Source organism: Neospora caninum, chromosome VI (assembly GCF_000208865.1).
Source record: "Neospora caninum Liverpool complete genome, chromosome VI".
Taxonomy (NCBI): domain Eukaryota; phylum Apicomplexa; class Conoidasida; order Eucoccidiorida; family Sarcocystidae; genus Neospora; species Neospora caninum.
In genome coordinates, this window is record NC_018392.1 from 3,157,085 (window position 1) to 3,182,331 (window position 25,247).

The 25,247-nt window shown below is 58.6% G+C and overlaps 4 protein-coding genes across 4 annotated transcripts; 2 read left to right on the forward strand and 2 right to left on the reverse strand.

Moving 5' to 3' along the window:
- Positions 1-232: 232 nt before the first annotated feature.
- NCLIV_019220 (conserved hypothetical protein) lies at positions 233-1,720 on the reverse strand (the record flags this gene model as incomplete). Its single annotated transcript, XM_003882116.1, has 1 exon — positions 233-1,720. One exon carries the CDS (start codon positions 1,718-1,720, stop codon positions 233-235), a length of 1,488 nt encoding a protein of 495 aa, XP_003882165.1.
- Positions 1,721-3,404: 1,684 nt separating this feature from the next.
- Positions 3,405-8,387, reverse strand: NCLIV_019230 (conserved hypothetical protein; the record flags this gene model as incomplete). Its single annotated transcript, XM_003882117.1, has 2 exons — positions 3,405-5,413; positions 5,756-8,387. The coding sequence occupies 2 exons, from the start codon at positions 8,385-8,387 to the stop codon at positions 3,405-3,407; spliced, it is 4,641 nt and encodes a 1,546-aa protein (XP_003882166.1).
- A 1,427-nt stretch (positions 8,388-9,814) lies between these two features.
- On the forward strand, positions 9,815-11,785 carry NCLIV_019240 (conserved hypothetical protein; the record flags this gene model as incomplete). The annotated part of the gene is made up of 1 exon (XM_003882118.1): positions 9,815-11,785. The coding sequence occupies one exon, from the start codon at positions 9,815-9,817 to the stop codon at positions 11,783-11,785; it is 1,971 nt and encodes a 656-aa protein (XP_003882167.1).
- Positions 11,786-13,980: 2,195 nt separating this feature from the next.
- Positions 13,981-23,427, forward strand: NCLIV_019250 (ATP-NAD/AcoX kinase, related; the record flags this gene model as incomplete). Its single annotated transcript, XM_003882119.1, has 8 exons — positions 13,981-14,576; positions 15,050-15,178; positions 15,661-15,730; positions 16,520-17,132; positions 17,566-17,786; positions 18,172-18,373; positions 18,813-22,657; positions 23,161-23,427. The coding sequence occupies 8 exons, from the start codon at positions 13,981-13,983 to the stop codon at positions 23,425-23,427; spliced, it is 5,943 nt and encodes a 1,980-aa protein (XP_003882168.1).
- Between the last annotated feature and the right edge of the window lie 1,820 nt (positions 23,428-25,247).

Here is a 25,247-nt window from a genome sequence, read left to right on the forward strand (position 1 = left end):
TCTCTTTTCCTTCCTCTCTACCTACGTATCCCATCATCCCACAGTGCTCACTGAAGTGCTGCCCGCACAGGTGAGACACAGTTGGTTTTCGACGACGGTCCCTGCTCCACGTGCACCGCCGGAAAAAGAAGTTGGGGCGGACGCGGGCGCTTTGCACAGGAAAAACTCCGAAAAAAAGACTGTTGAGGAGTAAGAACACTGCAACAAGCATCACTTCTCTCAAGGCCACAAACTATGTGTGCCGACTGGAGATCAACACGAGATCTTCTACTTTCGGTCTTCTTTCTTTGAAGAGAGGATCTCCTATAAGTGAGACTTCATTGTCGTCGATGTGAGTAGCCCGGCAGCCCTGATATACATCAAAAGCGATTTTAAAGACGCCAAAAGTCTGGCGACCGTCATCCGCTCGGGTTTGTCCGACGCAGCATGCATCTGATGCAGTCCGACCCTCTTCGGTTCCTCGCTCTCGTCGCCGGGAGGAGCGCGTAGAGGATGTCCCTCCTTCGGAGCTCGACTGTGGGGAAAAGATCCCGCCACAGCTGCTGGAGCAGGGAGGGAAAACCTCAGCTTCTTCACTAAAGATTCCGTCTCTGTCAGGTGTATAGGGCTCTGGACGTCTTCCCTGCACGAACGTGGCGTACGCGTGGACGCTCCCTCTGCCTATGTACGAGACTGTCGCCTCCTCGGAAAGGCCACCGCTTTCTTCTGCCGCTCGCCACCTTCCCGGTGATTGTGCCGGCTCTTCAGCACTACCGGATGCGGGCGCCAGGCGATTCGAAGGGATATGCATTTCGGTAGGTCTTGACGAGGCTGTATCGTGTGGGCATACCGAGGCTGCTGTCGGGCGAAGACCGTCTGCAGCATTGATTGTGGACGCAGACATGGACAGTTTTGGAGACACCGACTCCGCGGGAATAGGAGTCAGCCAGAGCCCGGATGAGGTGGAGTGTCGGCAATCTCGCCCCTCCGTTGCAACAGCGTCGGAGACAGGCACTGCGTGCGGGAGGCTAGACGCAGCAGGAGGCGACGACGCATGGCTTTCAGGATGGCGGGACGAGAGGGGAACATTCAGAAAGTGCGCCTTTTCACAGAACGAGGCAGAGGAGGTATCAGGAGAGGTGGGCGGCGGTAGGCAGCTGTGGAAATCAGCCCGCGAGAGGCATGATGAAAACGGGACTGTGCACGCAGGAGTTCCGACGGCGAACGGCTGAGCGCAAAGACAATGTCTGGGCAGAAACTCACAGGCAGAGAGAGGGGAGTTGGTTGCTTCGTGAGCGCTGGACTCGTTCGAAGAGGAAAGGTCTTCTTCACCGCCAGCCTGCGAAAGCAGACCCTCAGGCGTCTTGGATGGCGGGGCTCTGGCAGGTCGTCCGCAGGCTACGGGAAGCCAATCGTCGTCGGTATTTCGAAAAAACGATGATGGAAGTGTGCACGCGCTTGCATCTCCGGGCGGCGACTCCGCGACGAGGAGCTCACCAAGGCCGTCCTGTCCCCGTCTCACGTCTGAGCAGCTGGCGAGACCGAAGGAAAGCCGCTGCAGCAACGAAGAAAAAAAACCTGCTTCAGTTATCCTCCTGCCGCCCCTGTCCCCGGTAGCAGTTCTGTGAACATGTTTTCTGACTGTTGAATCAGACGTCGCGCTATCCTGTGGAGCTCGACTAGTCGCTGGCGCGGGTTGTGAAACTGGACACGGCGGTACCGGCACAGACGGCTCCGCCATCGTTTCGCGGAAAAGACATTAGACAAGACGGAAACGGGATCTGCACATTCCGTAGGAATCAAACAGACATCAGAACCAGGGATGCGAAGCCATCCCGTCGCGGAACGTCTGCAGCTGGAATAGACAAAACCAAGTCCGTCCACGGGAGTAGTACACCGCTTACCAGAAACCCGTTGAGTACAAGTGAAAAGGTCAATCGCAGAGCACGAATGGATGTTGAGTGTCGAGAAATGCACAGACCTTCTGCAGAGACTGGAATTCTACGCTTGATCTCAGCATTCACAGCAACGTGCTAGAAACAAAAACCCGAGACGCCGGAAGACCGAGCGGCCGATGAGTGTCGACAGCTTTGTGCAAGATAGCACTTTGAGCTGTAGAAGAGGCCACAGCTGTCGCTCTTCAGCGCGGCGATGATCTGGGTATGGCTCAAATATATGCACTGAAACATCCAGGGCGGCTGTGGGTGCGTGTACCACTGCAATATTCGTTTTTCGTGTTGGAAGACTCAGGACGGGAAGTCCGTGGAACATCGGCAGCAAGCTGCGCATACCCCCAATGGGGGGAGCGGAGACACTCCTAGAACGCGTCCACTTCCGAAGCGCCCTCGCCTGCGTTTCCGATCAGAGACGGATCAAAAACTGCCCCCCCCAGCGCAACAGGTGATAAAAATAATCCTGTGAATCGTTGTCGGATCGGGTATGCTACCTGCATAGGTTCCTCTAAGCCGGAAACGGGTGCCTGGTCCAGCTGACATACGCGTTTCGCGGTCAGACAGAATAGAAAGATCGAGTGAGTTCAGGCTTTGCACAGGGTTGCCCTCATCTGGACATGTCTGAAGTCTGGGATGGGGGGGGGGGGGGGGGCGAGAATGCTGAGCGAACAAGAATGAAGCGACAGCAGGCTTCTGGTCCTGCTAATCTCGCTTTCGCAGTTGCACACGGTTTGGTGGACTGTGTGGTGTCGAATACGGACAGTTCATGCACAACAAAAGTCTTTTTCGCGCTCAGTTGTGTTCCTTTTATTCCCGGCTGCGGACAAAAGAACAACCACGCCTGACCGGATGCCTAGCGTTTCACATTGGCCAAAATTCGGGTACTCCTCGGTCATCCTCGGTTGGGTCTCGCCACATGCGGTGAGGCGGTCGGGGACCGTAACACGAGGTAATTTATTGCGAGCTTCGAGGGACGAAACTGACTGCCCACGTCCTTCAGGATAAAACAATTCAAATGAACAGTCTTTTACGGAACATGCAAATCATGGAGCAGCGTCGTCCCTCTCAGTGGGAGAACACGGGGAATTAGAACACAATATCAAGTTCTTTGTCTGGAGCTTTGTTACGTTCCGCACAGTTGAAGGTAAAAGGTACGTTAGAGACTTATAGTAGCGTTGGAGTACATTGTTTCATTCGATTGTCCACGCTGTGCGACACGCTTCAAATGTTGGCCGTTTCATTACACATACCGAAACTTCACCCGTGTCCCGTTTCCCTTGAGATACGCTCCTGACTAAACACTGGAGAAGAAAAACATTAAAGACACTCGTGCGTATGCCCAGGTGAAACGGCACCACCTGTGCAGCGTGGTTACAGTTTCCACAGCGGCTGCGCGTTCTCCGGGTAAATCGATACGTCCATTTCCTTAGCGAGAATCTTGCGTTCACATTTTCGTTTTTGGTTTGTCGTCGCTCACCCTCGAGCATGGCACTGAGTCTCAGTCTCTGCGCTCGCATGCCGCTGTGTGCGCTGCGCATTACCGAAACCGTCTGTAAGACGCGTCGGAGGATCCAAACAAAAGTTCTCGACGATGAAGTCGAGTGGGTCGGCGGTGGAATCTGCTCTGGGCATTGGCAACTGGAAGCTAGGGCCCTTTCGTTGCCAGCCGCCATCACAGGCTCGCCACTCTCCCTTCCTCTTTTGATATTCAACAGATAGAGCTTTCAGACTCCCGTACGTGATCGCGGAGCTTTCGGCTCCTTCCGCGACACTTGGCAATCTTTTCTCTTGCGTTGCGGCGACGGTTCTGCCGAAAGGGGCGTGCTCCAACCCCTGGCTACCCAACCCTCGTCTGCGGGCTTCGTCCAGCACTTTTCTCCCCGTTTCAACGACGTTTCGAGTAGCGAACAAAGACGTGCAATGTTCGAGTTCCTCCACTGCAGTCGCCAGAGCCGCCAAAGCGGTACCCAACAGCTTTGGCAAGTCCTCCGTCCTAAGTCTGGTCAGATGGAGATACATACGAGCCAGGTTAGCCTTGCAGAGATCGGAGTGAAAATAGCTACAATTTGCCGCCCGTTTCTGCACACTACGGTGCAAGAGACCACTGCGGCCAACCGTGACCTCGTGAAACGCTTTCAAAGAGGCAGCACGGCAAACGCAGACAGGCGTGTCCCGCTCGGCCTCTCTGTCGCTCGCCTCCCAACCGCCAGTCGACTCCGCTACGCCTGTCCCGTTCTCGCTTCCGGGCAACGCGTGCGGTGTGAGACAACCGGCGTGCGAAGCTGGAGGTGACAAACTTATTTTCTTATCTCCTGCGCCTGCGCGCTTATCTGGGGAAACGCAGTCGACGGCCACGTCCGACGCGAGCTCCGGCGCCACAGGAGAACGCGAAGAGCTGGTTCTCACCTGTTCGCAAGATCCAGTTTCACAAAGCGCCTTCGCTCGAGTGCAGCTTCTCTGACTGCGGTTTTGGCCGCGGGCGTGCTCTCGTTCTCTGGCCTCGGCGTCTCCCTGGAAAACGCGTTTCGGTCGCAGGTCAACGCGGGGCTTGGCAGGCATTCGGTGAGACTCCACGCTCGCCGACGCATCCTCAGACAGTCCAGCGCCCGTCGGACGGCTCGCGAGGGACAGAAGAGCCTCGTACCTACGCGGGAACTCACTGCTGGGCGGTCGATGCCACGCGATTGAGAGGCCAGACGACCGAACGGGAGGAAGCGAACACTTTCCTTCCCATTCTTTCGTTTTGCGTTGCTTCTTGGAACAACTGGCGGCACTACTGAGACCTTTGGACGGTGCCGCCCGCCCCTCTGGGTTTTCCAGCGCTACCTCCACTTTGCTGTCTGCAGGCGGAGTGTGACCAAGGAAACCCGATCGGTCTCGCATCGATGTGCTTCCATCACCTTGCCGTCCCTCACCATTCCTGGCCTCGGCTTCGTGCCTCTCCAGTTCGTGCGTCAACCGCCTCTCGCCTATCGTTTCTTTCCCGAGATTGTTGCCGTGTCTGTTGCCTGCCAGGCTCGCGTTCTTCCCCGCGCTTTCTCGTTTCTCTTCTCTGACTGCTTGCTGCCTCGCTTCCGGAGAGACAGCAAGTCTCTCGCCCGTGGTGACCAGTCGCCGTCTCTCCGCAGCTTCGCGCGATGCCGAAAAGAGAGTTGCGGCTGTCGTTTTAACTAGGCGAGGAACGTCCCGCCTGTGGAGACAGTAGCGTTGCGAATGCGGAAAGGGCTGGTCAAGACTTGCCTGCGGCTCTGCAGCGTGCCCGCGTCCAACGTCGTTGTCCCACGCGTGACGAAACAACAGCGACGACTCCAAGGCCGAAAGGGAGACGGACGGCTCGCCGATGGTGATGGCAAAAGGGAAGAGCGGGGATGTGAGACACGTGGAAAGCACTGCGCCTCCCCACCCTAGACAATTCCAACTCCAGATCTTATCGCTGCAACTGAGAGACAGCGATCGCAAGTGGCTAGGTAAATCACTGCGGCCTGCACGCGGAACACGACAAGAGGAACGCGAAGCGTCTGTGACCGAACCAAAAGAAAAGCGGAGCGACACAGGTGAACGGCGCGCGGAAGCGTATAAAGGCCAGACTCAAGTCTAACTTCAACAGAGAGGGAGCGATTCAGCCGCATACACCATGCAGCAATCGCACACGAGAGGCTCGAGAAAAAAGAAGGGAAAGGTTTCTTTTCTTGAATCGAAACGCAGACGACACTCTCAAGCCAGGACACGCCGAGCAACAAAAAATCACCGTCAGAAGAACTCCGCACAGAGGAAGAGGTAGAAAAACACTCGCAACGCGAAGGCTCGGATTCTGCGAGTCGTACCCGGTTTGAAGCGGAGAAGGCCTCGCTTCTGAACAGAGAGGAGGTCTTTTCCCGAAGTCTGAAGGCTGGTCTTCTCGTCGACGCGTTCTTCAGCTGAGACTGGCTTGGCGCCCGTTGGCCGAAAACGGAAAGGGACTGAAGGAGACTGTCCTCTTTGCTCGTTCACCTTCCTCGCCTCACACAGCTTCTCACTTCCACTGTCTCTCACAGGAAGCGTATCCCCCTCTTCGTTTTCCTTCCCTCTGCTGGCAACGCACTGGTTCCTCCCGCCTTTACCTGGCCCCTGAAACTCTCCTGGGCATCCTCCGCTTCCTTCCTCGCCTCCCGCTCTTTTCGCCGCTTCTGTCGCATGGCCTGCGGCATTTGCCTCTGCACTTCTCGCTGCGTTTCGTTCGTCGTGGGGGCCTTTGCCGACTGCCTGGGGCCTTCCGTGGATTGCCCCGCTTTTTTCTCCCCGTTCCTCGCCTTCTCCCTTCGCCTCCGCGTTCTGTCCCTCTCGCCCTTTGTCGCCTGCGTCTTTGCTTTCCTGTTCTTCGTCCCGCGGGGCGACAGCAGCATCTCCGCAGGGGGCCATGGAGGCATAGAAGTGCAGGCGCATGCCTTTCCGCGTTCGGAAGCGGAGCGCGAGAGGCACCAACTCGATCCAGCTCTTCGCGCCTGAGCAAACCTCCGGACTACGATCGGGTTCTCCCGTGCCAGGTAACGGCAAAGAGAACACAGAATGCGAAGGGGAGAGAAGCGCAAGAGACGAAGGGAAGGGGTGAAGAAGGAGAAGAGACAACGCATGCACAGCCGCAGGGAAGTCGTCGACCAGCCGACGTTCGTCCTCCGCATGCGTGTTCAGGTTCTCGTTTGCAACGCGGTTCGCGCCGTCCTCTGTCTTGTCGAGTTCCTGTACCTGCTGTGCCTCGCCTCCGCTGGGGCGTTCACCTTGACTGTTTGTCCTCGTGCACATGGCATGTTCCCCTTCCTCCAGGAACTTCTGAGTTTCTTCTTGCACTTTGGCTGTAGCGTTTCCTCGATTTTGTTGTGGACCTCGGGCGCGCGCGTCTCTGTCTCGTCGCAGGAGTCGCGTCAAAAAGGCATCGACCTGAAGCGTTCTCTCGCGCACCTCCGAAAGGAACGCATGCAGTTGAGAGAGCATTCCGAGGACCAAGTACCGTTTGAGCGACCGTCTGGCGAGCACTTCTGCGTGGGAATCGTGAACGGAGACGCAACTCCCCTGCATCCACTGCCTATACACTTCAGGTGGAACAGGTGAGGACAGAGAAGCTTCTGTTTCCGCCTCGATCTCTGTTCCTGGATTCGCATCATCACCGGCGAGTGTGTCAGGAGGGGGAACTGCACACCCATGCGTTCTCTTTCTGTGCTCTCGGGGGACGGACGCCGAGCCGTCCACGCAGCCTGGTCTCTGCTGACCCCCGGAGCAGGCGGAACGCGCTGCAGACTCCGAGCGGGATGCAGAACCCGAAAGCGACGCGGAAGCCGAAGAAGACGAAGCGCACGCCGATGACGAGGAGCCAGAACACGGAGAACACGACAGGCGAGGCGAAGGCGAAGGCTGTGACGGCTGCGCTTCACTCGCACGCTTCGTCCCTGCTCCCCTCTTCCCGGTCGCGTTCTCGTCTGCTCTCTCAGTCGCCATTGGCGTCTTCGAAGAGGGCGAACTATCACCGGCAGGTTGTTCTGTCTCCGGGATCATCGCCGTCCCGGGGCCCGCATGGAAAGGAACGAGACGATCACCTCCATCACTCGGCGACGACGCTCGGCGCGTCTTCTTCGACGGCGTCGTGGTGTGATCTTCCGCACTCTCGGGCTGCTCTGCCTGCGCATGCACTCCCGGCTCCGTCGGCTCGCCGAGAGAGGCGTTGGGAGACGAGAAAGACGAGACGGGCGGAATCGAAGCAACGTCGCCGTTCGACGCATGGCCGCAGGCACTCTTTCGAGGGAGCGACTCTGAGGCACAAACTGTCTTCAGATCGGCGCTTCCATGCTTCCAGTGCGGCCTTGCCTTTTCGTCTCCCTGCGACGGCATGTGCGCGGGGGGGACAAGCCGACAGCGCCCAATGCATCGAGAGCCGGTGGCGACGACGAGAGGGTGAAACACAGACGAGTTGGAGGGCGAGAACGAGGGAGAAGAGCGAGAACAAGAGGGAAGTTGTTGCAGATGGTTCACCGCGACGAGAGCCGTTTTCTCTTCGCCTGCGTCGGAGGCAGATGAGAGACACGTCTCGTCTTCCGGGGCGAAGGACGAACGGAGACGCTCGTCCTCCCGCTGAGGCAGCGACTTTCTTCCTCGTCCCCCTCCATTCTGCTCCTCCCTGCTCCGTCGGTTGGAGCTCTCGCCTTCGTTTTGCGCGTGCGCCTGTGCGTCTTGGTCCGGTGGAACCTCCTCCAGAGCAAAGCCGGCCAAGACAGTCCACTCTCCGGTAGCCTCGTCGGGTTTGCCTCGCCTCGGGATGTCGCGCGCAAAGACGCTGAAGAGACACTGGGCAACTCTGTCGCCGAGGCACGGAGCGGTCGAGCAGGATCCGGGCAGAGCGCCGAACGCGGGAGGAGACAGGGGCGAGGGGTCGCCGGCGTCGGCGGGAGGAGACAGGGGCGAGGAGTCGCCGGCGTCGGCGGGAGGCATCGGGGCAGGAGACGGAGAAGAGGAGTCGAAGGAAGAGAGGGCCAGGCTGCAGGACGGAGGCGCGAGTCTGTCGATGACGCAGGCGAGCCTTTAGATGGCGCCGGAGCAGAGGAGGGCTAAGTGCGCAGTCAAAAGAGAGACAGCCAGGAAAGTGAGAGTGTCTCCGGGAGGAAGCAAGGCTGCTCAGAGAGGTACCGACGGGCGGCGGCACCGCAGAAAGACGAGCCCATGAGGTGGGGAGAGACGGCAGAAACGCCCGTTTCAAACCAGGGGAAACAGGAAGCACAAAGGACAGAATCTGAACCGTGCGACTATTTTGGATGCGGAGGGCCGTCTGCGTATACGGCAGAAGGCGCTCTCGGTTTCTACGTGGCGTAGCGCGCGCAGTCTCTGAGGAGAGAGCTGTCTCCGCTGCTGCGTCGAGTGGAACCTCTGTGCCCAACTTCCGCCCAATTTCCATTGAATTTCTCCTCTCCTGCCGCAGGTTTCGTGGCGCTCGTGACTGCTTGGTCCTGTTGTCTCAATGTGCAGATTTTTTCGTGGATTTTCGAGAGAAATCCCCAAGCTGCTGCCGCTGTGGGAGGGCAGCCGAGTCAACCCGTGAGTTTCTCGCCGTGTCGACGCGTCCTGCGCTGTGTGTCTTCGTTTCGCAAGACACTCTCCGCACAGTTCCGGCGAACCTGCGTCTCACACTCTCTCGGCCTACAGGAGACAGTTACCAGAGGGTCACTCTCCGCAGATGCGCATACTTTTCTATCAAGAGATGCAGAAGGCGTGTGCGTGTATTTCTTGGGAAAGAAAGACCGCCTGGCCGCCTTCGTCTCTATCGGGGGAGCATTCTCTGCGGCTCACGAGAGACGAGAAGTTGCGGTTGCGCCGTGTCCTCGTGTGTGTCTGTCTCTCTCGCTCTCCGTTCGCCGGTATCGCGTCTGTTTAGAAGCTAGGCCTTCTGAAGGAACAAGCGAAAACTGCAGGAACAGACGCTCATTCTGTCCACTCCGTTGCCGGATTCCCACATCGGCAGCCCAGAGGCGTGTCGGAAAGGCCACAGCCGGTGGGTGTTGCGATTTCTCGGTTTTGCCTCTCCTGCGGCCAACGTCTTGTTTCCCCCGTCTTTCTTCCTTTCCGTCCTCCTTTTCCGTACCAGTATCGCTTTGCTGGCTCAGCAAGTCTGCCACATTTTCCCCTTTTCTGTCCAAACCACCGCCAAATCTGGGGATGTAGTCAAAGCCCTCGCTTGCGGTTCCCGGTCACCGTCTCGCCACCACGGAGCGCGGCGCCTGTCCGTGTGCCTCGCAGAAATCCTGGACCGAAAGGTGACCAGTAGCGAAACGTGCGCAGAAAGTTTGGCAGATTTCTGGAGTTCTCGCGGGGAAACTTCACACCGCAGGAAGGATCTTTCTGATGCCTTTCAAGCAGCCGCAGCCATGGCGGAACCGTCACTTTCTCCTGCGGCTGCCTCCCTTTTTGCGCGATCCCAGGCGCGTCCCTTCGTTTTGCCGAGTTCGTACAGCTGGTGGGGGGAAGTCGACGCGTCAAGAGAAGCAGGTGCGGAGCCGACTCCAGAGAAACACGCAGCCTTTGTCAACGACGACTCCGAAAAAGCAAAGAGCAGTGAAGGGAACAACCCTCGAGAAGAGACCAGGTGTACAGACACCCCCGACGGCGTCCCAGAAGTTGGACAGGCCGCGGAACTCAGGCGTCTGAATCTGTTGAGGAGTCACTTTGCAACTGCCTCTTTCTGGGAGATCGACACCGCCGAGCGGATGCGCCAGGGTCTTTGCTCCTGGTCTTCAGGGAGTGCTAAAAATGCAGAGTTTTCAGAAGGGAACTACAACGGTGGACCGAGCTCAGAAACGGAGGAGATGCCGGCTGCGGACTTCCGAAGAGAGGCGAGGCTCCACGGAGTCAGCGGAGTGCGCGACGGCGACTCGGAGAGCCTCGCGTCCACAGGGTCGGGAATCCGGCCATTCGGCTTCGCACAGGATGAAATTCTGTGTCCCGTTTTCCGGCTGATTTTGAACCACCGATGCAACCTAACGCTTGTCGGGAAGCGCCTGTGCGCCTCGGACCTTCTCCTTCGTCCCCTAGCCGTGGTTCACAGTCCTTCCGGCGCACAAACGAGCGACGCGACGGAACCGAAGGATCGTCCCGAGCGCAAAAAGGAGACAGGCAAGGAGGGACGGAACGGCATGGGCAACTGGTTACAGCTCCTCGCTCCACAACGTAGCCCGACGCGCGCGGCTGACGGCGATCGAAACTGCGGGCGGCACTCCAGCGAAGACGGCGCAGATTCGAGCACTGCAAGTTCATGCTGGGAAACGGCCGCTCCTTCCAGCGCGTCTCCTGGTGGTGACGGTGACTCACTTTATTTGCGGCACATCACCCTGAATGTTCTCGCTTCGTCGGCGGTTGCCTCTCGGGCCAGTCCGGCGCGATCAAAATCTGCGTGTTGCCAGGTAACAGACGGTGCGTCTTCATCGACGAGCGAAGGCACAGATGGGTCTCATCCTGGCAGCACATCCCTAGCAACTTCTGAGGCGCGCACAAGTGTTCAGTCGGCTTCGCGAACCTCGAAAACGGAGGAAACCGCCTGGGGTCCAGCGCTGTCCTACGGTCTTCTTCTGGTGAGATTGGAGGCTCTTCCGGAAGAAGTCAGGGCTGCCGTGCTGCAGGCGTCGAGGCCGTTCGGACGCTTGCTGGAGGATCACGGGGTGATACGGGAAGTCCTCGTTGATAAGAAACTGCATATTCACATCCGACGGTCTTTCTTCGACATCGGGGACGACGCGGAATGCCAGGACGGGGCAATCGGGGAAGGAGGGGACCGCGAGAAACCGTGCGTTCACCCGAAGGCGCCTGCGGGGTGTACTTGTGTGTCAGTGCTACCGCCAGAGTCGGAACGCGGTCGCTGCAACGAACAAATATCGTGCACTTTTGGACGGTGGTCATTGATGCTGTGCAACGGAAAGCCTGCCGCTCGCGTCTTGGAAATTCTTAACGCTTCTCTGCTGCTTCGGGCGGCGGCTCTCGATCACCGTCACGAGAAGGCGGCAGGAAACCGCGAATCCAAAGCGCCAGCGGGGAGTGTGGAGCCAGATTCTGCGGCGACGGGTTCGGCTTCAGACGCCGGACCTTTTTTATCTGAGGAAGAGGAAGCCGTCCTGGAGCACTTGAGCCGCGTCTGTTTGTGTTCAGCGCAGGAGTGCCCAATTCACAAACCGTGGTTGGACATTCCGTCCCTCTGGGGGCCGCCGACGGGGTTCTCCCCAGCGCATTCGCGCTCCGCCAGAAAGGAAGGAAAAGCCCGCACGTGCGAAAACTCCGCAACCTGCGGGACTGAGTCGTGTTTCAACTGTGGGAGTGCGTTGTGTGTCGAGATGTTCCAGAGGGAATAGGCTTCGAAAGGCACCAAACGGCTGGTGACGCTTTGTGTGGTGTCCGGTATCCCCAGCAGCTGGTGAAACCGGGTACGTGTGTCAGTTCAGCAGCCAGATGTTTCTTGTAAAAACCGATTCGCGGTTACTTTCGGAGACGGTCTGCAGCAGCGTTCAGTCCCTGGAGCCGTGCAACTGGAAACCGCGTTGCATACTGAACAACTGGGAAATAAAAGATCCTTGAGATTCCGCGAAAACACGCCTCCAGCATTTCTTTCCGAGCACCTCAGCATGAGGGTTCTCCCTACACGTTGAAGAGGCATATAGAGGAGCATCGCGTTCTTGCAGCTCGGTAGTAGCCAGCGCTCTTCAGTTTGGCAACCCCTCAGAAGGCAATGCCAAACGCATTCTAGAGCGGAACCCTTTCGGTCACAGTTTTGGCAGCGTACGCCGCAGTTCCCCCCCCCCCCCCCCCCTGCGACTCGGGCTGTCTCAGTCTCGTGCCGCGATCCAACAGATTTTTGGTTAGGCAATCACGGAAAGAGTTTCTGTAGCGTACTCTGAAGCCGTCTACCTGTTTGTTTCAGAATTTCAGCTCAAACCAAGCTAGTAGTTCCGAGACCGTAGCACTCTGAGTATACGGGCTGTGCAGCGGTGTGCAGGCTCGCGGCGCGTCGTCCATCGTGGACGGAGAGCTCGCCGAGTTTGTTGCCGAAAAAGCTTGAACAATTACGGCAACGGCAGGCGGAGGTCGCCGCTCCGAATTCCCGAAGGGGAAAGAGTCCGCAGAACGCCCTGTGCGCTTTTGGGAATCCTGGGTGTTGTGTCTTACCTCAACTGCCGTTCACTGGAGATTGCCTGTGGTGAGCGTCGCGCTATCATGCGGCGGAGCCCAATGAAGGTATTATACCGAGAGATTCGTGACAGCAACTGACCGAAATCCGATTGAGGAAGGAGATTTGGTCTAGCAGGGTATTCGGAAAAAACGAAAGACTGCCAGGGGAATTTCTGTGCTGTTTCCTCTCACGTCCTTGTCTTGCGCATGCGTCTGTCGGCCGAGCGCCGGAACACGAGCGACTGAGCGCTCTTTCCCCGTGAAGACGGGATTTCTGGCTGTCGAGACGACTTGAACTGCGGTGCCTTGCAGCAAACGCGTTTCCAGTCGTCTTCCCGTGGCAACTCTCCTCACAGCTCGTCCCTTCGGCGGGTTCCGAAACTCACTGCAGAGACGTGCCTCTCGTGTGCCGCTCGACATGCGCAACGCTGGCATCTCCTCTGTTTCCCAGACGTTTTTGGCCGCGGTTTCATGCTCCCGCGCATCTTGATCGTCAGCTCTCCTTCGCGCGTTCGTCAGACGCATCTTTCCTCATTCCCGCGTGAAAAATAAGCCGGGCGCCAGAAAAACAGGATCTATGGAGTGACTCCTGATTGAGCTGCGGTTGTCGCTGTATCCGCAGCCTCCAGTATGGCATCTCTCTGTCTCTCGGGTTCCGTTCCTCCGTGTCGTTTTCCTTTTTCCTGCCCTCGCCTCAGCTTCGCCCTTCTCCCCTCCGCTGTTTCTCCCGTTCCCTTTCTCTCAGGATCCGATGCTCCCGCCAGTGCCGCAACTGAAGGTATCAAAACTGCGGTCTGAGCCTCTATGTGCTGTCTAACTCCGGATCAGCCTGGTCTTCCGACGCTCACAGCGGTCTAGCTTCTACATTGTATGTACAGGGCGTGACAACTTGAGTTTTTCTCCCGCCCTAGCCTCCAAGCCTGAGTGTTTGCTGTTCATTTCTCCGAATGGGCCGTCTCCAGTTCAACGTCCCCGCGCGGTTTTCAGGGAATTCCTACGCATACGAAAGCGCAGGTCGCAGGGCCTTTAGCTGTCTGATAACCTAGGCAACACGACATTTTTCTCTTCCTCTCCTTGGAAAGTATCCAGGCTTCTTCCGTTCAGTTTTTCGGACTTGCCTTAGCGGACCGACAACACGGGAAGAGGGATCTCCTTCTCCTCGCGGGCTTCAACACCATTGCGTTTTTCACCCGGTGCCGTGCGCAAGACAGAGGCCAACCTGCGCTGTTTCAACTTCGAGCGAGGGGAAACGAGACTGGGGATTCGTGGATGACGCAAGACTGCAGCCTGGCCGAGACACAGGCGCCCACGGACACAGACCAGGATGAAGCCTCCCGTTTCTCGCTAGGATATAAATTCGCCCGTTTCTGCTGGAAAAGCGATGGGACCAGCCTCCAGGAAAGGTCGCCCGGACGGGGCCGGGAGACCGTCGCCCGCTACTCGAAGCGCGGCCTCGGGACTGGATGGCGGGGAATGTGAAGGCGCGGCGGAACGGAGAGAGAGGGAATGCGCGGACAGAGCACGTCAAGAGGGACCAGGCGCAGAAGAGGAAATGAGAAGTTGCCAGAGGAACAGGAACGCGGCGGTTACGGATTCTTCGGCGAGAACTGCCGAGGCAGCCGGCGACGCGATGCTCGAAACAGAGGCCTCTCATGGGAACGCAAGGAGACGAGCTGGTGCGGAGAGACAAGGCGAACCCTCTCGACGGGGCGTCGCAGAAGAAGGAAACGCCGAATTCGCAGATTCGCGGTTCATCGAGGTCCGGGAGTGGATACCTCAGCGAGAGCACATTCACGACATTGAGGTAGCAGGAGAGGAAGAAGGGGAAGAGGAAGGAGATGAAGAAGAAGAGGAAGAAGAAGAGGAAGAAGAAGAGGACGAGGAGGAGGAGACGGAGGAGAAAGAAGGGATTCCCAAGTCCCGGTCCACCGTCCAAATTGTCCAGAGAAGGAAGGAGGAATGCTACTGCGTAACAGAGTGCGTCTCAAGAACTGTTGAGCTTTGCTTCTCTCTTTTCGTATGGCTGGGGTTGGAATGCAGCAATCGTAAAAATTTGGTTGTCTCTATCGCATAACTGGAGTCATATATTCAGTATCGTAGGCACAGTAATGCCTCTGTTCGATTTGCGTTCTGCCAATGTGAGCACGTACGATCGTCGAATATAACCGTATGCTCCTGAATGTAATAGTACCCCTTTCAGCGGCATCGTCACTCTCGTTCTCTTCCCGCTCGTGCCCTTCTCATTGGTTCGTTCGCGCCGCCGTTGTTTGGATCCTTGCGTTCTCCGTTTCGCGCTGGGGTCACTTGACTGCTGCCGGCGTGGCTGCAGTGTTTCTCTCGTCTCTGGAGGCATATGTGGCTTGTTCACCACTTGTTCGCTTCTTTGCGTCTTCTTCATCTGGTTCCACTGTTCTCGTTCTCGAGACTGTCCTGTCTCCCTGGATGCACAGAGTCGACTACATTCCGCGTTTCTGGACGACAGATTTGGTCTGCTACTTCACCAACAGACCAAAAGTGGTTCTCCTCATCAAACGCATTAGCTCCCCTGCTGTGACGCGCGAGGCTGCTTCTCTGGCGCTGTAAGTCTCCGTGCGCGTCGGCGCTTCCTGCGTCGCCGCTTCCTTGATCTCGCGAGTTTCTCTGTCTCGGCCCACGGGCGATGTCTGCTCTCAGTGAGTGGGCCGAGAGCCGGAGGAGTCACGCGGTTTTCGAGCGAAGACCCATCACCGGAAGGCTCGGGAGACGGAGAACGTTCTCGGATTCCCCAGACAGTCTAGAGGCGCATGCGCGCGTGTAGAGTTCCATACAGACATGGACGTAGTATAGCTGCATGCATCTGTGATGCAGAGATGCGCAGGCGCGTCAGCGGGTGAGATTTGTGTGAGAGACGAAGCGTGGCGCAAAGGGGGCCGACGTGAGCTTGGAGGCGTGAGATCTCAAAGAAAGGAGGGCGTGCAATCGACAAACGCGCTTGCGGGTCAGGCACAGCACTTTCGAAAAGACAGGGATGGAGCGCTGTTGGCGTCTGTTTTCTTTTTTCCCTGTTTGCTGGCCTTTTCAGCTACATGCATCGCGAACTTGGCCTCACCGTCATCGTGGAGCCTTCAGCCGCGGAAGAGATGGCAGCTGCAGTGAGGTTGCTGCCTTTGTAATTCTTCTCTTCCCGGGCCGTTTCCCCCGTCTCTGTCTCCCCTGTCGTCTTCCTTCCACTTTTGTCCTCTTCCTGAGTTTGGCGTTTCCCTTTCCTCAGTCGCGTCATTGGTGATTTTGCCCGTGTCCTTTTCGCTCGATCCCTGAAGCCGTTCTCCTGTTTCTCTGTCTTAAGATATCCTCTGGTCCGTCCTGATTGATTCTGTCTTCTTCCTCGTTGTCTTTCCCTCCTCGTGCACGCTTCAGAGTTCCTCCCTCTCATCTTTGATTTTTCGCTCCCGTTCGTTTTCGGCGCGTTTCGCCCCCCTGGTGTCTTCCCGCATGTTTCTCTTCGTTTTCGGCTGTCCCGGTCTTCTGCCTGAACAAGCGAAACAACCCTTCGTGCGACGCTTTTCACCTGAAACCGACCCTCCGCATGCATATAGATGTGTATGTCCATGAGTATCGATGTCCCTCAACACCTGAGGAGCTTGGTGTGTGGACCCGTATCTTCCGATCTATCAAATTCGTATGTTTGTGCATTTCCTCGGAAAGCAAACCTGTCTCATGGTGAAGCCTCCCGAGTCCTTTCTGCGTCGCACTCCGCTTTCTCAACACCACAGCGACGTGGATCTTCCACTTCTCGTCTTTCCTTACATGATCTCCCCAAACGTTTCAAGCAGCGTCTCTGTCGTATGTCGACGTTGCAGGTCCTCTGTGGAGCCTCGCCGCTTGTCTTCTTTGCGTGTCGTCAGTCCGCTTTTTCTCTCTCGCCTGTTTGTTCTCTTCAGACCGAGAACGCCATTCCCCTCAAGACCTGGATCGACGACTCCGACTCCGGCCACGCCCGAGACGAATCCGGCAAAGAGACTGGCACGTCTCCTTCGCGTCATTCTGTCGCTTCAGCCTGGTCTCAGGCCTCTCCCTTGTCCCCTTTCTCGCCCGCTCACCCGTCGCCGTTTGCCCCGGAGTCTCCGCACTCCTCCGGTCCGTGTCCGTCCGCACGTTCTCCGCAGGCTAAGTCCGGAACTGACCCAGCTGGAGTCCGACGCCTGGCAGCCTGTTCTTCCTCCTCTCTGTTTGCTCCCTCTCCCCCCTCTGTCTCCTCCGGTTCTCCGGTCTCTGCTCGTGGCGTCCAGAGGAAGAAGCGAAAGGCCGCGTCTTCGCGAGCGTCGAAGCCGCCTCCGCATCTGAGCGAAGCAGTCGACCTTGTCGTCGCCCTCGGAGGCGACGGGACCATGCTCTGGGTCTCGCGCCTCTTCGCAGAGAGTGTCCCGCCCGTCTTGGGAGTCTCCATGGGCAGTCTCGGCTACTTGACGAGATTTTCCCTCGAAGAAGCTCGGAGTCAACTGGCTGAAATGACCTCGCGGCGAAAGTTCCCGGTCAACCTCAGATGTAGACTCAGTACGTCGAGACACCGAGTTCTCTCTCGTTGTCTTGCGTCGATGCCGCTGTCGCGCGTTGTTTTCTCGACGGCCTTTCTCTTTCTCGAGGAGTTCCGCCACTCGGCGGGTTTTCTACACCCCCCACCGCCGTGTGTGTCTGTGAGGCTCAAACTAGCCGTGCTGGGCGTCTCTGCGTGCGTGTCCCCTGTGGTGGCGCCGTCGCCGGCTTGTGACGTTCTGCGACCTCAAGGGAGCGTTTCAAATCGAGCCTCAGGGTGCGCCGTTTCCACAGGTTTGTTGGTGGATTCCCGATGATGTCTATTTCTTTAGCCGCTCCCTGGCGACACCCGACGCCCTTCCTTTTGGCCCTCTCGGCGCGTGTTGCCTCTTTGGTCTCGCCTTCTCTCTCGCGGTGTTTCACCCGTCGCCCCATCGCTCTTTGGTTTTTGCAGAGGTCTGTCTGGTGTCGGCAAACGACGAAATCCTCGAGACGTTCGTCGCCTTCAACGAGTGCGTGATCGACCGCGGCCACTCGTCGAATCTCTGCAGCCTCGACGTCTTCTGCAACGACTGCTTCTTCACCACCGTTGCCGCCGACGGTTTAATCCTCGCGACTCCGACGGGATCCACTGCCTACTCGATGTCGGCGGGCGGCTCCATGGTGCATCCAAAGGTTCGCGCAACGGGCAGGTTGAGGGAAACCAAGTTGGAAACCGAAGTCGCCAGCAGAGACGGAGACACACAGAAGGGAAGCGCAGAGAGTCGAGGCGCCGATCTAGAGAGAGGGAGAGGGGGAACGAAGCAGAGAGGCGAAAGACAACGCGCCGGCGAGAGACACAGTGAAGGCCCTCGTTGCACCAATGCGCAGGGCTGGGCACCTGTCTCAACGCATGCTCTTTGAACTGCCCCCTTGTTCTCATATATATATATATATATATATATATATATATGTATGTAGTGTTTGAAATATATTGCACGTGGAAGGCTACGGACGGAATTCCTGGGATTTTTTAAATGTGTGCTGGCTCGTCGGTTGCGGTGTGCCGGTATGCCTGCAGGTGCCGTGTATTCTCTTCACGCCGATTTGTCCCCACTCCCTTTCTTTTCGTCCTCTGATTCTCCCGGACTCCGTCGTGTTGCGCATTGTCGCTCCGGAGGACGCGCGCGGCTCCATCTGGATTGCCGTCGATGGGCGGTCTCGAACGCAGGTGAAGCGCGGCGTTTCCGTCCTCGTTTCTCTGTCCGCCTTTCCCTTCCCAAGTAAGGCACGTGATGCGGTGACGCCGCCCCCCGGACAGATCGCTCCGCAAGGTCCCGAAAAGTTCTTCTAATTTCTCTGTTTCGTCTCGTGAAAGACGACGCCCGCCACTTTTTCTGCTTCCACGCGTTTCGGGCGTAAACCGTCAACTTCTCTTGGCCAGGTTCTTCTTCTCCGGGTGGTCTCGTTTCGCTGTCCGTTTGAAAAGGGTGTGCTGGAAAAAGTTCTCGGGGGCTCCTATCGCGGGTCTCAGCGTTTCCGCCTTTGAACGGAATCCGATTTCGGAAGGCGCATCTGGGACTTCCTTGCGAGCGTTTTGCTGTCGATCGGCGCTCGCGTGGTGAAAACGCGACAGGCGCAGTCTCGGCGCTTCGTGGTTTCCAAGAGTCGACGCGTTTCCTGCGTGTGGACTGAACTCTCTTTTTTTCCTTCCTGTTGCAGTGGTGGCGAGACGCCCTGCGTCCTGCCATGACGTTTGGTTGGAGTCTCTGAAGAAAGGCTTGAACTGGAACCTGCGAATTCGCCAAAGCGGGCTAGGCGGCGACGAGCAAAGAGATGAGAGCCACGGCGACGCGAGTCCGGGGGCGCGCAGCTATCGAGGCGGCGGCGACACGCGCGACGAACGAGGAGGCGCAAAAAGTGGGCAGGGCAGACTCAAAGCGCGGAACGAGGCGCAGGGACGCGATACCTGTCGAAAAGCGGTGGGGAGGACGACTTCCGAGCACAGCAGGACGGCTCAGGACTCCGCGTCGCTCTTGAAGGTTCAAAATGTGTCGCCGTCTCCTTCCTCGCAAGAGACGCGAGACCCGGAATGGAAGTCTGGCGACGCCGGGGAGCAGAGAAGTCTGCAAGAGACGGCACGGCTGCCGTGTCACTCTTCATTGCTGGCGACGGGGCGAGTGTCTCCTCTGTCGCCGCCGCTGCTCTGCGCCGATTCGGACCCTGCGTCTCCGTCAATGAGGCATGTCTCGCCCTCGTCGGCAGCCTCTGCTGTCCCCCGCGAGGCGCTCGCCGCGTTGTCGTCGTTCGGCGAGGGGGCCACCAGGCAGAAAAGAAGCGACACGGAGACAGCCGTCTCCCCGAGAGAAGCTTCGGCGTCGCGCGCGTCGAGAGAAGGCCCGAGCGTGGGGACGGCGGTGGGAGATGTTTGCCGACCAGTCTCTTCGTCTCCGCAGCCGGACGAGGTGGAAAGAGATCAAGAGAGAAGAGAGGGGAAACGCGGGGGAAGCGACTTTGTGGAAGATCCTTCGTGTTTCCCGAGCCGCGTCGCCTGTCCAGGCGGGCCTTCTTTACCGCGTCGTTCGCCTTGTTCGTGCTCTTCACGGTTTGTTTCTGCCAGGCACTCCGATTCTTTCCCGGAAAACCTGCCGCGCGGCAGCCCCACCACCGAGGACGCACAGCAGCCTCGCGGTTCGCTTTCCGCTGCCGGTTCTTCGTCTTCCTCTGTGTCTCTGCCTCCTTGCGAGTCCGATCCGCCCGCGAGTTCTGTGGCGTTCACTCCAGGCGACCCTGGCCGAGCGACTGTTTCCAGAGGCCGTGGACCGCAGCAGGAAGGCCCGTTTCCCTGTTCGGCGTCGCTTGCCTTCTCGGCTCCGCCCGTGTGCATGCCGTCAGGCCTAGCGCGTTCTTCCTCGTGTTCTGAGCGCAAGACGACGCTCACGCTGTCCCAGTCGCGGGCCTCGTGTCTCCGGCGCTCGCCTCCGCGACTCGCGACGCAGCGCTCGCCTGAGGTGCTGCGCGGGCCGGTCTTGCGCGTCTTCTCGCTCCAGGCGTGCTCGCCGGGGAGCCCAGAGGGACCGTTGTGGGCATCGATGCCTTTGACGGGTCGCGGCGCATGCGAGCGCGGCGCCGCGGCTGCAGACGCGGCTGCAGACGCGGCCGACGAATCCGCGGAGGCCAGCAACGCGGATGACGCGCAGTTCAGGGTGGGAGAGGACTGTTTGCCAGGACTTCCGAGCAGAGAAGACGCACTGGGGAGACAGGCGAGACAGGGAGACGCACGCGGCGCTTCGCGTCGAGAGGCGTCGCTTCAGCAGAGAGACGCAACGGCGATGCTGTGTGTCAGATGCTCACGCGTGAGTCAGCGGGGCGGGTGTCTTCCGCTCTCGGAGTGGAGTCGCCATCAGGTGGACCATCACCGCATCCACCGCGTCATCTCCTACGGAGAGGAAGAAGAAAGGGAGGCAAACCATCGCCGGAAAGAGGCCAAGCAAGAGGGCGACCGACGGCGGCTGGCGGACGAGGAAGAGAGTCCGCGCGCCGCTTCGCAGGACAACGGCACGCAGGACAGCGGGGAGGCTCTGAGCACCGAAGAGCACGCAGGTCTAGCGGCGGACCACTTCGTTCACGGTCGAACCCACCGTCGACAAGGACGAACAGGCGAACGGGGAAGCGTGGCAGAAAACGATGCAGAACGGTCGCCTTTCGAGGACCAGGAATCGGACGTGGAGTTCTCAAGCAGAGGCGACGGCTGTGTCGGCCGGCTCCGAAACGACAGCTGCGGAAGCAGAGGGGACTCTGACGCAGAGCGTGGAGAGACAAGAGAAAGAGTCGATGCTCACGCTGACGCGCCGCCGCCTCACGTGGAACGGCTGAGGCCAGCCTGGGATCCTGTGCCGGAGGCGAGGATGGAAAGGGTGTGCAGCGAACGAGAACCGCCCTCTTCAGAAGGGATGTTTGCCCCAGACGAGACGCAAAAGGAGGCAAGGCGACGCCTCCGCTCGCCAGGCTCCGGACGAGCCTGTCTGAAGCGAGTGGTTCCCGTCCACGAAGCATCTGGTGAAGGAAACGGAGAAGCGTGGAAGCCAGGAATGCGCCACGAGGCGCGGTTTTCGCCACGGACATCTCCACCAAGAGAAGCCGCCGAAACGGGTGGATGGGATTTCCAAAGCCGCCTGTCGGTGGACGGACAGAGGCGAGAGACGAAGCAAGTCTCAGCAGACAGGAGACAAGAACGCGCGGAACGACCGGAAACAGCTCGGCAGGACATGCGGGCGAAACCACATGGCGCGCGTGTCGACGAAGGGCTGGGAGCGTCACGAAGTCCAGGATGCGCGACTGTGTCGGCACATGAAGGCCTCCCACGCGAGAGTCCAGCGGCGCCCCACTCTCCAGTTTGTCCCCCGTCATCTTCGCCCCCGTCTTGTTCGACGTCTTCTTTCTCGTCGGCGTCTCGCTCGCTCGTGTCGTCGCCTTCCCTGCCGAAAGCCGGTGCGGCGGTTTCGCGCGCGACTGCGGGCCTTCCAACCTCGGCGCTGCGTTTGGAACTGTCCTGCGCAGATGAGCAGGCAGACGGTAGGCCTCCGGGGCGAGCTGCGGCGTCTCCAGAGTGCGCCCCCATGGCTCTGGCAGCAGGACTCTCGCCGGCTGGCGGCTCTTGGCCTGTTTCGCCTCGAGGCGCCAGCGCATGCAGTTCCCCTGCGGCATCGCTGTCCGGGTGCGTGCGCGAAGCCGACCTGCCGTCCTCGGCAGGGCCGGAAGACAGTCGTGCTGCCTCGACATTTTCGAGCCGGTCGAGGCACTCTGCGAGCGACTTCTTTTCGGATACTTCCGAGCAGCCTCAGGCGCGAAAGGACGCGAAGTTCTCCACCCACGACGGCGAGGCCGACGGGCGTCGATGCCTGACGCCGTCGCTGGCTGCTTCGCTCCCGGATTCCTCGAGTTTCCGCCCGCAAGAGTCTCCTCGGCTTCTTCTCGGCCTGCCGCACTCTGCAAGTGTGCCGCATTCTTCCTTCTCTGCGAGACACTTCCGCACTGACGTCTCCCGAGAGCCCGCGAGCGCCTCCGCACCGCCGTCGCCAGAGTTTTTCGGTCAGGCTTCTCGCTTTCTGCCTCCGCTTAGCTGTCGCTCGGGGGTGTCTCCAGCCCGACGTTCGAGCGACAACCTCCCGAAGCTCTCGCGCGGGCGTTTGTCCGTGGCGTCTTCTCCCTCGTCGTTCTCTCAGCGCTCCAACCCGCTGCCGGTCTGTGTAGACCGCGATCGGCGAGAATGTCCGAGCGATGCAGGCAAACCGGCGCTGCCGCGCTGCGCATTCAGCACCGGTGCGCTTCTGGCGAGTCTTCTCGGGGGCGAAGAAGAACAGAGTCGCTCCGGCCGGGGGACCGGTGCGAGCGCCTGGCGGCGACCGACGGAGACAGAAGGAAGATTGTGGACCGCAGACGCAGGACGGCTGCGGCCAACCGGCGAATCCCGCGGAGTAGCTGCCGCAGGGCCGAAAAGCGGTGGGCATCTCGTTGGAACAAAATCTTCGGTCTTCATGCTTCCCACGGACGAGTGCACGACGATGGTAAGCGGCCTGGAACCCCACACAGCGCCACTGGCGAAAGCGTGGGACAGCGGTTGAGGCGCGCATGCACGCGCGGCACGGCCTGAAAAGAGCGCGGTGTTTCTGGTCTCCCAGGCGTTCAAGCACATCTCTGTCCTCGATCCGCGTCTCGAGTTCTTCCGCCGGCCAACGTTTCCTATGTTTTTCCCGGTTCTCCAATTGCCGTGAAGCGTTCGGTTTCCAACATCGGGGCGGTTACGTGTGGCACTGCTGAAGGCCATCGGCTTTTCTTCAAACAAACGGGGGTCTTTTGGTCGGACTACATGGCAACCTCGAACAGCTGATCTCCCGTCCTATGGCCTCAGGCAGCCGTTCGATGCTCTTCCCCATTTTTGCGCTACTTGGGGAGGCGTCAGTGCGTCTCAGTTTCTGGATGGCGTGTGAAGAGAAAAGTACCTAACTGCGGCTCTCCAGTGGTTTCACTCTTGTGTGTTCTGCACTTCTCTGTGGGTTGGAATGTGCAGGTGCGCCTGGTGTCGCGTTCGGGGCGCAAGTCCTCGGAGTTTTTCCGCGATGTCCAAGACTTGAGTTCGTTTTCGTCGGGTGCGTCAGCCACAACGAGCAGTCCAGCTGCAAAGAGCCCTCTTCTCTCTTGCACAACGCCCAGAGCCTACGCTGGCGCTCCGTCCAGATCGCGGAGACAGACGCCGCAACATTCTGGCGTCTCTTCCCCTCCCCGCACCGCGAAACACTCCACTCAGAAACCGTCTCGAAGGGAAGGAGCCGAGTAGGGAGCGAACTTCCATGTTCAGCCCACGCGGGAACGAACCAGGCAGCCGAGCAGAGCGCCGGATAGGTGCGGCGGCAGGTGTGGTCGAAGCTGTGGAAAAATGGCGATCAAGAGAGGAAGGTCGTTTCTAGTTACGGCGGGCGGAGGATTAACGAGGCGCGCAGTCAGTGGTTTTGTCCGAGACAAATCGTCCTTTCCGGAAACGGGAGATGGGAAAGGCATGCCCCGTACGATATCACAGAAGACGAGCAGTCAACTGGGGAAGTGGGTGGAAGGTTGCTGATTTGTAGGCAGCGACAGCGGCCAGGGCAGTGTTTGGAGGCTCTGTCGCCGTTTTTGGAGGAAAGATTTGCTGAAACCGCTGACCGTGTGGATTCACCCCGAGGCATCCGGGACGCAGGGGGGGGTTCTACTGTAACGTGGAAGGTGGTTTCTGTGTTTAGAACTCGACCTCCCTCCTGATGGTAGCGTGCGAGGACTTGCGGGGCGCGCTCTGCGTTTCACGCTACAGCCAGTTGCATCCTGTGCTCACGTTGTTCTGGGCGTCTGTGGCCGATCGGGAGCACAAGTGGAACTGGAGGGGGGGACCGAACGCGAAAGTTGAAGTTTGGTGTCTTTGGTACATGTAGCGAATCGGGCGTGTCCGCGCCCCTCTGTCTGGCAAAAAAGCAGACGCAATTCGTATTCTGCTGGGCAATCTGAAAGGTAAACTCGAGTGTCTACGAACAAGGCTGTCGCCGAAGGGTACCACCAACTCCTTCATTTTCTGCATCCTATTCATCCTTCTGGAGCCCTTGTGCTCTCCATTCACATTTCTGTACTTCACTACTTGTCGCTGTATGGCCACAGCGGTATCTCGCTCGCACCTGTTCCCTGCAAACAGCTCTCTATTCTTACAGCACTGGACAAAGTTTGTAGCTCTTCCCATGCGTGACATAAACGGTTCTGTAGACGCGCCGTCTCGCCCGCAGTCTCTCAGCAAGTGGACGCCGCACATAAATTATTCCAAAGGAACAACCTCGCCTCTTATACCTTGTCAGGTAGGTATATTCGGCGCTTTCATTCACGTTACCACACTGATGGTTTCCATGTTTCCGGTTGACGAACAACTAGAATGGATACAGCTTCCAACCCGTACTCTATTCAGAGTTCTCCCGTGTGCCGGGGTTCCCCCGTGATGCAGGAGATCCTCAGTTCCCCCCAGCCGACTCCTTCCCAGACAGCTTAGAATGCAGCCACGCATCCCACGCGGATGTTACCGACTGTGTCCCATGGGCTATCGCAGCTGAATTTCTGCCTCGCACTTGCTGCATATCCCGCGTAACGGCACTGGTTGGAGAAGTGTGGTTCACGCCTCAAGCGGGAAACAGTCAGCGGTGATTCACATCAGTTCATGTGCGCCAAGCACTGACTGTGGTTCTCATGGAAAATGCGGATTTAAATCGTGAATGCCTCTGTACCCGAGGGTGACCAGTTAGAGGGGCGCAAGGTGGAAAGAGACGACAACTCACGTGTTGATCCGTCGGACTTGCCACGGGAAACAAGACACAGATAACAAGAGACGAACAAAAGGGTTCAAGCGGAATTCGGTCATCCCGATCGGCCGAATCGCGAACGGCTGACGGTCGAGCCGAACCGAGGCGATCGGCGCACGGTCACGTTTTCCAGTTGTTTTTTTTCCAAAAAGAAGGCGAGACGATTCCTGCGGGAAGTTGCGTTGCGTCGGTCTTGTCTCCTTGTTTGAGTTCTCCTGCCAGCAGTGTGGCCAAGGACGGGCCGTCCGGCTGTTCATTCTTGTTTCGTTTGCCAAAGAGCGGGCGG